The sequence below is a fragment of the Barbus barbus genome, assembly GCF_936440315.1.
Source record: "Barbus barbus genome assembly, chromosome: 47".
Taxonomy (NCBI): Eukaryota; Metazoa; Chordata; class Actinopteri; order Cypriniformes; family Cyprinidae; genus Barbus; species Barbus barbus.
In genome coordinates this window covers 20,076,431-20,090,595 of record NC_136725.1, presented here as the reverse complement: position 1 = coordinate 20,090,595, position 14,165 = coordinate 20,076,431, and the positions used below count along the sequence as shown (strand labels likewise).

The 14,165-nt window shown below is 36.1% G+C and overlaps 1 protein-coding gene across 1 annotated transcript in view; it reads right to left on the bottom strand.

Annotated features, from left to right (window-relative positions):
- The window catches only part of LOC306865505 (neurocan core protein-like), a 28,626-nt gene extending 14,722 nt beyond the window's left edge, over window positions 1–13,904 (bottom strand). Inside the window, exons 1-6 of the mRNA XM_079410137.1 lie at window positions 13,765–13,904; window positions 12,881–12,954; window positions 11,594–12,010; window positions 4,369–4,543; window positions 4,144–4,271; window positions 2,932–3,219 (exon numbers count right to left, since the gene is read on the bottom strand). Coding sequence (XP_079266263.1) covers window positions 2,932–3,219; window positions 4,144–4,271; window positions 4,369–4,543; window positions 11,594–12,010; window positions 12,881–12,947 — 1,075 coding nt within the window. The 5' untranslated portion in view covers window positions 12,948–12,954; window positions 13,765–13,904. The remainder of the gene's footprint in view (window positions 1–2,931; window positions 3,220–4,143; window positions 4,272–4,368; window positions 4,544–11,593; window positions 12,011–12,880; window positions 12,955–13,764) is intronic.
- Window positions 13,905–14,165: the final 261 nt, after the last annotated feature.

Below are 14,165 nucleotides of genomic sequence, written 5' to 3'. Positions count from 1 at the left end.
AACCCTACACTGCTGTCTACATGCATGCTAGCTCTGACACACTTTCATGGACCTATATAAAAACTCGAAATGGCCAAGTTAACGACACTATAATGTTCACTCTTGTCTGTTCGTACACATATAGCTGCTGTGCTTATGACGTGTTGGCAGGCTTCCAAAGGTTTGACTCAGACGGTAAGAGTTTCATGCTTAGCAAGACGTTTCAACACCACAGTAAAACCATTCATGATTATCTGGCTGCATGCAGGGGAATAGAGTGGGGGTCCAAAAGTCTGAAAGAACAAGTGAAAAGGCCTCTATTTTTTGTCTGAATTTACAAATATACATGGACTTCAAAATGTCTTAGCATGTGGTATGTCTTCTTTTCCTTTATTGACAGTGACACAACGTCACATGAGGTCCTTATAGACCTTATAAGACCAGGCTAGATGCAATATTTATTTTTTCATAAATAAAAAAAGAGGCTGGGAGAGATACTGTACACTACTGTTCAAAACTATGGGGTTAGCATTTTGTATTTTTAAATAAATTGATACTTCTATTCAGCAAGAAAAGTGACAAAAGATTCTACTTTAAATAAATTCAGTTCTTTGGAACTTTCTATTCAGAGAATCCTGAAAAATATGCATCATGGTTTCTGCAAAAAAAAAAAAGTAAGCAGGATTGATAATAATAAGAATTGTTTCAGCAAATCTGCATATTAGAATGATTTCTAAAGGATCAAGTGACACTGAAAACTGGAGTAATGGTGCTGAAAATTCAGCTTTGTCATGACAGAAATAAATTACATTTAAAAATATATTTAAATAGAAAAAAGTAATTTGAAATGGTAATAATATTTTAAAACATTTATAATATTTTTAAATTAAATGCAGCCTTGGTTAGCACAAGAGACTTTTTCCAAAAACCTTACAAAATCGTCAAACTTTTAAACAATGTCTGTTAAATTTGTTGAATGTACAACCTATTAAAAAGAAAAAAAAACTGATTTCTATCTATTGCATGCTCTTAGAAGCATTTCACTGACAGTTTTGTCTGACTTATGTGACAAGACGCTTGCGTTCAGTACTAACCACCAATTGTTGTTCTTTTGGCATTTACTGCATTTCATAATTTATGTTCTTTTGAATCCGTTTTTACATCAGCAGCATTTCAGATGCATAATGCTAAAGTTATGCAGAGTGTTGTGAGCAGACAAAAGCCCACACCCATTTCTGCTTCCTTCAGTCTCTTCATCTGTAGATCTGTCGTCATCTCAAAATCTCCAACAAAATGCTGCTGAAGCTGGTTGCCTTAAACTTTTAAGTTCGCTAAACTTTTTTTTTTGTACAGTGTGTAAGCCTGCACACGTCATGACCAGGCTAGGAGAATATAAAATACCCGAATACTGTGACAAAACAACATAATCAGGATTCAAGAAAATAAACATAAGGGTGAATAAATGATTGAATGATGACAAATGCCTCCCACTTTTGCTAATGACAAGGGTATGTCAGTGCTTTTTGTCTCTGGCTCAGTGTGTGGACACACAAGGCCAGCTGTTAGACGTTAGGGATGTGTCCTCTTTTCTATGCAGGGCCTCTGATGTAAAACATCAGGCATCTTTTCCCTTATAAAACCCCAGTGATCTTGAAACAGCACAAGAGGAAGCCACGTCCCCCCACTAGCGCTTGTTTATATATTATAGTGGGGCGCTCTTGCCCTCCGTGCTCTTTTTTGGCCTACACAGAGTGCTTTTGTTTGTTTTGCGGTACTCTGCGGTAGAAGCCCATTTAAGAGAAGTGCTTCAAGACCGGTTACATGAAACAAGCCGCGGCTAACAGGAAAGCCACAAAATCCCTGGAGGTAGGGGGCGAAAAGGAGATACCCGATGTAAAATCGGATTAAATGCATGTTAAGCGCTGCTTTTGTGTGGCCTGTTTCCATTTTCCCTCTCGAGTGACGACTGAGGTTGCACAGACGGAGAGTTTAAACAACCCCCAGCAGGACAGTTATGGGGTTCAAAGGTCGTAGTCGTTCTGGGCAGAGGAATTGACCTGAAAACAGGTCAGTTAGTTTGCCGTTTTAAGGCACATATTTGAGCTAGACGTAGGACAGAGGTTTAACAGATGAAATTTGAGGACACCCTGGAGAGAACGAATTATTCTGCTTCCACCCAGCTAGCAGAGAGAGAGGAAAGGTCCGCTCGGAGTCACAGCTGTTATGATATCACAGCAAAACAGACACCTCCCAATCTACAAAACAATATCATGAGGAACATAACTAACAGAGCTGTGTGAATCTCATAAAACATGTCAAAGGACATGTCTGTTATATTTCATCTCAAAATTGAAAGATACTTCCATAAAAGATTATTGATTTATTTATTCATTTAAAGATTTATAAATGTATTATTTTTAGGGCTAGATTTAAGATTTTCCCTCCAAATGCTCCTTAATTCAATGATAAATTAATAAATAATATTGTGGGTATATAGATAAATATATATACAGTATATATATATATATATATATATATACACATACACACACACATATACATATACACACACACATATACACACACACACACACATATACACACACACATATACGCACACACACACACACACACACACACATATACACACACACACACACACATATACACACACACACATATAATAAATGTATTGGTAACATTTCTTGCCTAATGCACCTTGAAACTGGTTTACTTTACTTTATAAAAATTAGCTTATTTTAAAAATCTTTCTAATATATATTTGAAAACACATCAGTCAATATGAGTTTTTTGTAAAATGTGCTATAGTAATAATGTGAATGAATAATTTCTTCTTTTCTTCTTTGGATTGTGAAGTTTCTGTGAGATTCACCGAGTAAGTTTTAAGGATTTGTTTTTGTTTTTAGTCATGAGTGTTTCTTGAAGACATACCTTTGAAACAGAAAGCTCCCAGCTTCTCGCTCGGTAAGGGAAATCCGGTCTGGTTGAGGAAGCGGTACATAGTCCTCACGCCCAGCTGTCCTTTGCCGCACTGCTGTCTGGGTATAGAGATGGGGTAGCGGGCGCTGCCGTCAGAGAGCCAGGCGAAGTCACAGCGGTCCATGCCGGCCCTCCAGGCCGCATGCAGGTGACCTGGAGACGCTAAAACTGCATCCTGGCTCTTGCACTCCTCCCTGGCCTCAGCTAGAGTCATCTGAGCAGCAGTGAAAAACACCTCACCTGAGATCACACACAATAACACATCACCTTTAGTCCAGTGCACATTCATGACAAATAAGGCAACCCCAGAATGCACTTCTGCAAACTTTAAATATAAGCAATTATTATTTATTCATTAAAATAAATAATAAATTGAAATAAAAATACATTTTATTATTTTTTAAAATGACATATATATCGGTAATATAACGTAATATATATATATATATATATATATATATATATATATATATATATATATATGTGTACATGCATACATTTTGGTAATATTTTTTTTTTTTTTCAATGTTGGGGTGACCCAGTACATTTTAGGAATAGCTTGATCAAGACATTTTGCAAAACAATATAGAAGTGAATTACCGATGTGATTAAATTAGATTTCTATAATCACCAATAAAGCAACACATGGATCTATTTCTATTTATTTCTTTAAAAATTCTTTAAAAAATTTAATAAATAAATATTTGTGGACATTTATGATTTTTGTTTTCATGTCAAATTTCCCTTCCGAATTCTCATTACTGTAATGAAAAATTTAGATATTTTTTTATAGTGAAAAATGTGATTAAATATTTCAAGAGAATATAGTAAATTACCACTCACAAAAAAGCCAAACATGGATTGATTGATTGAAAAATAAATAAAAAATAAATCAATAATTAATAAATGTACTATATGTGCACCATTAAGATTTTTCACACAGAGACATTTTTCCCTTCAAATTCTCATTACTGCAATAAAAAAAAAAAAAACATTTCAATGTTGCCATAGAAACAAGTGATTTCTGCATGAGGACGTGAACAGCTCAGAGCAGACTTTCCAAAATATCATCTCGTAATTACAGTAATTCTGACACAATGTGAACACAGCGTGAGTCTCTCGTGTGTTTCAAGTGAGGAGAAACCCGCTGATTTCTAAACTTACCCTGCAGTTTTCCTACATAGCAGTACACATCATACATTTCAGAGGCATTTCTGAGTCCGTATGACCTGACTCCGGGCTTCAGAGTCATATCGCCATGACAGCCTTCACGTGGCCTCGTTATGGGGTATCTGTGGAGAACAACCCCAGATGCGCTTCTCATATCAGTCATATTCAAATCTAGATAGCAAGATTTCATAGCTTTGAGTCTGGAGCTGGAGAAATCACCTGACGGTTTGGTCGGCCAGCCATCCGGCGTCGCACTGGTCAAATCCGTCCTCGTAGGCTGAATAAAGCTGCTCGGCGGTGGCAATGGTGGCGTCCACATCAATGCAGGCCTGCTTGGCACGCTCAAAATCTAGCGTGTAGCGACTGGTGCTGGAGCGGTAATGAAACACGACACCTGTGATGAAACAGAAATCAAGCTCATGAACCAAAGTAAACTCATTTGATCGAATCTTACACAGCAATCCTGATGTTTTTGTTCGTGACACACTAATATTTTTGTATACCTGACAAGACCACCATCTACAGTTCAAAAATGTGGGGTTTTAGAGAGAAATTAATACTTTTATTCAGTAAGGATGTATTTAATTGATCTAAAGTGACACTAAAGATATTCATGCCAAAAGCTTTCGATTTCAAATAAACACTGTTCTTCTGTTCTGTTTCCCAAAGAATCCTGAAAAAAATGTATCACTGTTTTCATGAAAATATGAAGCAGCACAACTTTTTTTTTCAATGCTGATAATAATAAATGCTTCTTAAGCAGCAAATCAACATTGGTGACCATTAACCACAAAACCAGTCATAAGGGTCAATTTTCAGATTTACACCATCTGAAAGCTGAATTAATAATCTTTCCATTGATGTATGGTTTGTTATGATAGGACAATATTAGGCTGAGATACAACTATTTGAAAATCTGGAATCTGAGGGTGCAAAAAAATCTAAAATATTGAGAAAATCACCTTTAAAGTTGTTCAAATGAAGTTCTTAGCAATGCATATTACTAATCAAAAATTAAGTTTTGATATATTTACGGTAGGAAATTTACAAAATATCTTCATGGAACATGATCTTCACTTAATATCCTAATAATTTTTGGCATAAAAGAAAACTCAATCATTTTGACCCATACAATGTATTTTTGGCTATTGCTACAAATATACCCCAGCGACTTAAGACTGCTTTTGTGCTCCAGGGTCATATATTACAATGATTACTGAAGGATCTGGAGTAATGATGCTGAAAATTTGGATCACAGGAATAAATTATAATTTAAAATACATTTAAATGGGAAACAGTTATTTTAAATTGTAATAATACTGTAATAAACTGTTTTTACTGTATTTTTTGATAAATAAGCGCAGCCTTGGTGAGCTTAAGAGGCATCTTTCAAAAACATTTAAAAAGTCCTCCCGACTGCAAACTTTTGAGTGGTAATGTATTTATTCAACAATTAGATTTTTCCTCCAGTCAGGTGGTAATGTGATCACATGATATGCATATTTAACTTCATCTAACAACAAATGGGATCAAATGGGCAAGAGGGTTTGTGCTGAACACTGAAAGTTTCAGCCACAACAAGAAGCTGTTGTCTGGCAAAAATGAAGAATCATTGTATTGTTCAGCTATTTAGGAACCTGCCGTGTCAAATCCTGAACGTGATCTGAATAGTAATCGCTCTCACAGCATTACACAGCATCAAAATAGCAAAACTGGCTTTATCACTCCACTCTTTATACACTTATTTGAACTATTTTCCTGTACAGTATCCCTAAATGGTGCTCTGAACTTACACAAGGCAATTATCTGACATAACAGTCTTCAAAATAGGTTTTTATATTATCTGTTAGTGCTCAAAAACAGGCAGACAGATCTTAACACAAGATTTTAAAAGCTGAAATATTTTGAACTAGATTAAATATCTTGAAAACAAGATAATTATGGCAGACTGCTCGAAAATAAAGAAAGGGAAAAAATGGTGCATGATGCAGTGCAATGGCCAAAGATATCCATCTGCATGTGTATGAATTAAAAAGAATTAATTTACAGATGCACATCTTCAAGAAGGATAAAGCATGCAAATTAATAAAATAAAATAAATTAATTAATTAAAATGGAAAATAAAATGAATATGAAAAATACATATTCTAAGAGAATTTTACTGTGCTAACTGTCTAACAGATAAATCATGAAACAAAATAAAATAACAAAAAAGAAAATATAATATTTATTGTTAATTTAGTTTTTGTAATTATATATACACTGAACAAAATTCTAAACGCAACACTTTTGTTTTTGCCCACATTTTTCATGAGCTGAACTCAAAGATCTAAGACTTTTTCTATGTACACAAAAGGCCTATTTCTCTCAAATATTGTTCACAAATCTGTCTAAATCTGTGTTAGTGAGCACTTCTCCTTTGCCGAGATAATCCATCCACCTCACAGGTGTGGCATATCAAGATGCTGATTAGACCGCATGATTATTGCACAGGTGTGCCTTAGGCTGGCCACAATAAAAGGCCACTCTAAAATGTGCAGTTTTATCACACAGCACAATGCTACAGATGTCGCAAGTATTGAGGGAGTGTGCAATTGGCATGCTGACTGCAGGAATGTCCACCAGAGCTGTTGCCCGTGAATTGAATGTTCATTTCTCTACCATACCGTCTCCAAAGGCATTGGCAGTACATCCAACCGGCCTCACAACCGAAGACCACGTGTAAGCACACCAGCCCCGGACCTCCACATCCAGCATCTTCACCTCCAAGATCGTCTGAGACCAGCCACCCAGACAGCTTCTGCAACAATCGGTTTGCATAACCATATTTCTGCACAAACTGTCAGAAACAGTCTCAGGGAAGCTCATCTGCATGCTCGTCGTCCTCATCGGGGTCTCGACCTGACTGCAGTTCATCATCGTACCCGACTTGAGTGGGCAAATGCTTACATTCTGGCTCTTTGGAGATGTGTTTTCTTCACGGATGAATCCCGGTTTTCTCTGTACAGGGCAGATGGCAGACAGCGTGTATGGCGTCGTGTGGGTGAGCGGTTTGCTGATGTCAACGTTGTGGATCGAATGGCCCATGGTGGCGGTGGGGTTATGGTATGGGCAGGCGTATGTTATGGACAACGAACACAGGTGCATTTTATTGATGGCATTTTGAATGCACAGAGATACCGTGACGAGATCCTGAGGCCCATTGTTGTGCCATTCATCCACGACCATCACCTCATGTAGCAGCATGATAATGCATGGCCCCATGTTGCAAGGATCTATTCTGTACACAATTCCTGGAAGCTGAAAACATCCCAGTTCTTGCATGGCCAGCATACTCTCCGGACATGTCACCCATTGAGCATGTTTGGGATGCTCTGGTGTTCCAGTTCCTGCCAATATCCAGCAACTTCGCACATCCATTGAAGAGGAGTGGACAACTTGATCAACTCTATGTGAAGGAGATGTGTTGCACTGCGTGAGGAAAATGGTGGTCACACCAGATAGTGACTGGTTTTCAGACCCCCCAAATACAGTAAAACTGCACATTTTAGAGTGGCCTTTTATTGTGGCCAGCCTAAGGCACACCTGTGCAATAATCACGCTATCTAATCAGCATCTTGGTATGCTACACCTGTGAGGTGGATGAATTATCTCGGCAAAGGAGAAGTGCTCACTAACACAGATTTAGACAGATTTGTGAACAATATTTGAGAGAAATAGGCCTTTTGTGTACATAGAAAAAGTCTTAGATCTTTGAGTTCAGCTCATGAAAAATGTGGGCAAAAACAAAAGTGTTGCATTTAGAATTTTGTTCAGTGTATATACTGTAACAAAATTACAAAAAATAATTAATTACTAATTACTAGGGCTGTCAGTCAATTACAATGTTTAATCTAATTAATTTCAAAATGAGCATTCATTCAGAAACTAAACACCGATGTGTTTCTCGGAGACGCACAAGAATTATGCTGTGACTTTTTAGGTAAAATTTTCATTTGCAAAATTGAACAAAAACACAATATTGTGTTTAAAATATAGCACAATAATAACATCTTATTTACTGAACTATTGTATAAAGTCACATTTGCACTCTGTGTGACAAAAACAGCACTCGTGTAATACTGCTCTCGCTGCTCATGTGATATAGCTTATCATATGATATAAATACGAGACAAAACCTCATACAGGGACATTTTTGCACCACTATATTGAATTTTAGGTCATAACTGCATTTAAGGAGTGGTTACCCTGCATTATATTTGTCAACAGTCAACTGTATGAAATGTAAGATGATGTACAGGTCTGGGGGCGGGGCCAGCGCAGTAACGGCGTTAAAATATTTTAATCGCGTTTTTTTTTTATTTAACATGTTAAACTGACTACCCTACTAATTACTAAAGAAATTGGATGAATTTATGCATACAGCTTTTAAAAGAAGGTAAAATTAAAGCTGCAGTATGTAACTTTGTTTTGGTTAAAAATGATGTGAAACACATGTGAATGAAATTAAATTATATTCCAGTTTTAAATGTGCTTCTGATTACAGATAGCCTGGGATTACACAAGATTTGTGTTTAAAAAAAAAAAACAGTTTGAAGTGAGCATAGTTTGCTGTTTGGGTAAAAACATTTTTTAATATGAAATTCGAATGGTATGACAATTAGATATTAGACTGTACAGAAATTGAAATCTACACGCCAATACACACTATACCCACGCAATGCTGATTAATAATTTGATCATTTATTAACATTAATAATTTGAGAATAAAGTACAACAATAATAATACTTTGCACGGTTTGATGTGATATGAGCTAACCGATCTTTAGATTTAATCACCATTGGTAGCATGATTTATTGTAATGCTTTTTTCCTCAGTTGGTCAGAACAAACGTGGCAGACTTGTTGCTTGTTCAGATGGCAATATATGGTGAAAATTCTTACTTGGGTCATATATTCCAAGGCATAGGCTAGAATCTGTGATTTCTAAGTACAATATCCTCACCGGTGCGGTGACTGATTGCCACACATTCACCTCAAAACATTAGATTAATCCGCGCTGGAGCCGTGCCGGAGCACAACCCATGCGAACAAGATAATTACACACACAGCTGCAATTTCAGGATTTCAAACAGAGATGGCGACAAAGAGGCAAAACTTACAGACTGCAGCTGTATGGGGCAAAACAAAAGTCAGAAATAAGTTTAACAACAGCAAAAAAACTAAAACAAACACCCACTTCTGCAGGTTCCCAAATCACAGGTATCTGTTCACTGTTTTTCACTCAGACAAACAACATAAGTTGAGTTTCATAGCTGCTGTTGAAATTATAGTTACATGTTGAATTTAATACTGTAGCACAAATGAGTAACAGTACAGTGATCGTTGCTTTAGCAAACACTACTAATAAGGCTCAGAACAAGTCATGTAGTCTGCCTCTGTTTTTTGCCCTTTTATGGGCTTTTCTAGTCTTTTTTGGGTACATTAGCAGAGCTGCTGGCTGACGGGCCAGGTTCTGAATGCTCTTTCCTCAGAGGGATGGCAGTGTGTTTGGGTAGGCGCTACCCTTGAGTGGCAATCAGCGCTGCCCGGGGCTTAAAAGAGGGCATTGAGTATATTTGGCAGGAATGCACATGGCTCTCTACGGGCCTACAAACACTCCAACAGCACCGTCTCACCTGAGCCAGATGTGCACAACTGCACAACACAACGCCGTAAACAAATACACTGCTGTTTGTCACCGTTTCTTTCACGTTTTCTGTTGGATGATGTTTCAGGTTTAATACAAGTTCATTTCTTGCATGTATAATGTTTGCGTGTTGTGTATAAACATACCCAAGTGTGTATTTGAATACTCTGTATACTTTCAATCTTTGCATGGCACTGGCTTGCAAGAAAACTGTTTCTTGAATGATTTTTCAGACATAATGCAGTCATTCAAGGAAACAAACAAACAAAAAGCTTTAACATTTTCTTGTATTGATTAAAACACAAAATCATTCACCCTGCCTTTCTATTACTTAGAAACACAATAGGGCCTTGTCAAGATTTGAGGGAAATCCAAACTCTGAAAGTAATTTTTCCAGACTCTAAAGCAAAATAATCGTTGTCTCCTGACAGGAACGCTGTTCCATTTTGGCTAGCGATGACTAATTACATCATCACATGTGCTTACGAGAGTAAAAAAGTGCAGCACATCTGAGAGCCATTGCTGAACAACTTTGCCAATGGGAATCCTGCTGAAGGAAGTTAAAGAAACACCATTTTACTTTGCAACGTGACATATTTCCGCATGAAACATGAGAAAATATATATTATTGTAAAGAGAAAAAATATCTTTTGCATGCTTATTTCCCCTATTTTTAAGTTTAGATCACCACTGTAGTCTTATCTTTAAAAACAATAATAATTTAATAACACTGATAAATCTAAAAACGTAATTTTCTGTGTCTAAAATTATCAATCTAATATTTTGCAAATATCAATTAAAATAAAAATTTAAACGAAAAATATAAATTAATATATTATTTAAGCAATAATAAGAGCAATTTCACTTAAATAGTATTCATATTTTCATATCATATTCACATATCAATTCGCAACCCATTTTACTTTAATAATATGAAAAATCTAGGCCAGAATTTAACTGGATCATACTATCGAAACTGGCCCCACTTAAAGTTATTATCTTAAAATAATATTATTATTAATTAACATTTAATTAACGTATTTAATAAGTATTAATTAATATATAATTATAATATTATTATAGTCAAAAAAAATAAATTTTGCATGCTCATTAGATTTTTAAATATAAACTCCCTTTGTCTAAAACAGCTATATATTATATTTCCGGATGAAATGTGAGACAAATGTAAGGCCAGACTTAACTGGATCATAAAAAGTGAGATCACTTAACAAATAAAACATTAAAATAATATTAAAAAATAGGGAATATTTCATTATAATATGTGATAGGTATTAATGAATATTTAATTATAATATTATAATTCAAATATTTAATTTAACATGCAATTTTATTATTATTTATAAATTTATTTTTGCTATTTTTACATTTAGATTACCTTTATTAGGTTTTTTTTATAACACTAATAATTTAATAACATCTATAATTCTAAAAATATATAGTAATTATAAGTATATAAAATAAATCAAATCTTTAGCAAATCTCAAAATTAATATTTTATATTAATAATTTTAAACATTATTTTAATATTATATATTAATTGTGATAATTTTTATACTCAGTACACTGTATTTATACATTTAACAAATAATGAACTTTTTAAACCAATTTTAGCTCCTGAAACTCCTGAAAAGTAGCTGTTCTGTAACAAAATGGACTGTCGGTTGGAGAATCATATGAATACAGTTCGACCAGGAAGATGTATTGTTTTCATAATTTGCATAGAGAATGACTGACCGCTGACGTCCAGGGAGACGGACTTTTGAGTGTCTTCAATGCCGTGCATGACCTCGCAGCGGTAAGCGCCTGCATCACTGGCCCTGAGCCTCTCTATGGTCAGAGACGCGTCGCCCACATCCTCAGAGTGTTTAGGAACCGATACCCTGCCTTTAAACTCCGGCCCGATCTTGAGGAACCCATTCTGGGTCACGATCACTGTGATTTCCTCATCGCCCACAAGTTTAGTCCACTTGATGCGGAGATGGTCCTGGTGGGCGCTGGAGACTGTGGCTGTGGCTGCAGTGGTGGAGGTGCTGGAGCTGGAGCTGCCGGTAGGAGGAGGGAGGATGGAGAAATAGCAGGGCAGGACCACCTGCTCCGCCAGCGAGCCCCTCACCGGAGAACTCCTCTCCACCCTCATCCTACGAGCGGCGTCTGCAAACAAGAAACAGATGGAGGAGAGGAACGTCTGAATATCATCTGCTGGAAGCTTTGAAACAACACTCAAATATTCTGCTTCCATTGAGACTGAATATTTTAACAAAATTTTAACCAAACAGTTTCATAAACCAAAAACATTGCAGTTCATCTTTCATACAGTACCTCCATCAGTTTCATATAATTTTAAAAAATATATAATTGCATTAGTTGATTTGACAAAATGTACATGCTCATTTCTCTTCAATTTAAGTTCAGTTACTTTTCTCATCATGCAGCACTTACTCAGTCAATCTGTAAAAACACTAAACATTTTAATAACACCAATAAATCTAAGCTTTAACAAATTAAAAATATTTAGGCTAATATTAGAACATATTTAATTATAATATTTACAACTATTATAAAAAATATTGATTATATGATTTTTTTTTAGTACTCAATACACTATATTTATATATTTAATCAATTGTTGATTCTTTTACAAATTGTTGCATATTTGTTCCTCTGCTTTTAGATAACAGCATTAAATGCATAAATGTAAACAATATTAATATTTTTCATATCATAGACAATGCTGTGATGCCTAAATTCACTTTTATCATATAAATGAAAAATAGTATCAATTTTTAATATCTGCCATTTAACTGTTATCGGCCACGAGTCATGACATACAAGTGATTATCGGTGATAACATCGTCCATCAAATGAAAATGATAACTGGCTTATCAGCCAGAATATTAACATGACTGCATCCCTATAGCGTTTACCTAGGTTTGGACAGGCAAAATTTTTTAAAAGAAAGAAGATTATCACTTTAATGAGAATAAAGAATAAAAAAACGCCTTAAAACACTCCAAAACTCACCATCTTTGGTTACAGCAGCGCTGCAGGCACAGACCAACCAGAGGATGTGCTTAACGTCCAATAACATCTCAGTTCTGTAAATAAATCAATAAAAGCTTTTCATTTGGTAAAAGCCAGTCATGAGTTTAGTTCGTTTTGCATTGGCAGCTCCAGTTTACTCCTAAACGTGGGTTGGTTGTCAAACTGCGGGTGTTTAATGTCCGTCTATGTCTTTGTTCCAGATCCAACTGGGTCTTTAGACACCCACTGTCTGTTTGCTTTCCTGTCTCCCTTTATCAATGCAATATATGGCTTTGCCATCAGATACAGAACGTGTTTATGAAAGCTTCATTCATAATTAGCGGTTAAAAAAGGATGCATATGTTCCATCTTAATATACTGGACAGTCCTACTTTACTCATTCCTCGGAAACACAAAGATCATTTTGCGACAGCTGTGGTGACAGTCACACACGCCCTATATAGTACACACTATCAAACACTAGAGAGTGATATATAAAGCACCTTCACGCAACAATTAACATCACCGTGAAAATCTCCAGCGCTAATGGACACAGATCAAACATCTGAAATCAACCCAAAGCTCGCATTCTCAGTGATCAGCATTAAAGCAGAGCTGCTGTTTCAGTGATAGTGATGAGACAATGATCAGTGGATCTCCACTGAGAAGATGCCAAACGCAAACAAAGCTTCAGGTCTGACAACACAATCAAATGAGAAACAATGTAAATCTGCTCTAATATCAAAAGACGGAGAGCAGAACATGGTCAGATTAGATGCAATGGACATTAACCGCAGCAAATGACTTATTCATGTGAAATAATAGTAATATTCATCACTTATCAATTAGGACATCATTGTTTTATAGAATAGAATAGAACTTACTTTTTCCTGTAGGCAGTCTTGGCTATTCCTGATTCTCCAAATGCAATCCTTCACAAAAAAAAGTGCAAATATCTCTGATGCCCCAATAGTGAGCTGTAGACCTCAGTGCTCTTTCTTTCCCTGGTGCCCACGAAAAGACTGGAGACATGCGCCGGCAGCAAGTTCAAATTCCATGTCCACCCATGATTTCGTCAGTTTCCAGAGGAGGGGCAGAAAGTGCCCACCCAAAATGAATCTGATCCATCCTGCTGAAGAGGAAAGGGGATGTTCTGCGCTCTTCGAGTTGGTGCAAACTGGATCTTGAATCACTGATCAGCTAGCTTGAACGTGTAGGTTGGGTTATAAGTAATAAAAAATGAGCTGTTTCTCTTACTAACTTTATTATGAATGCATTGCGCACA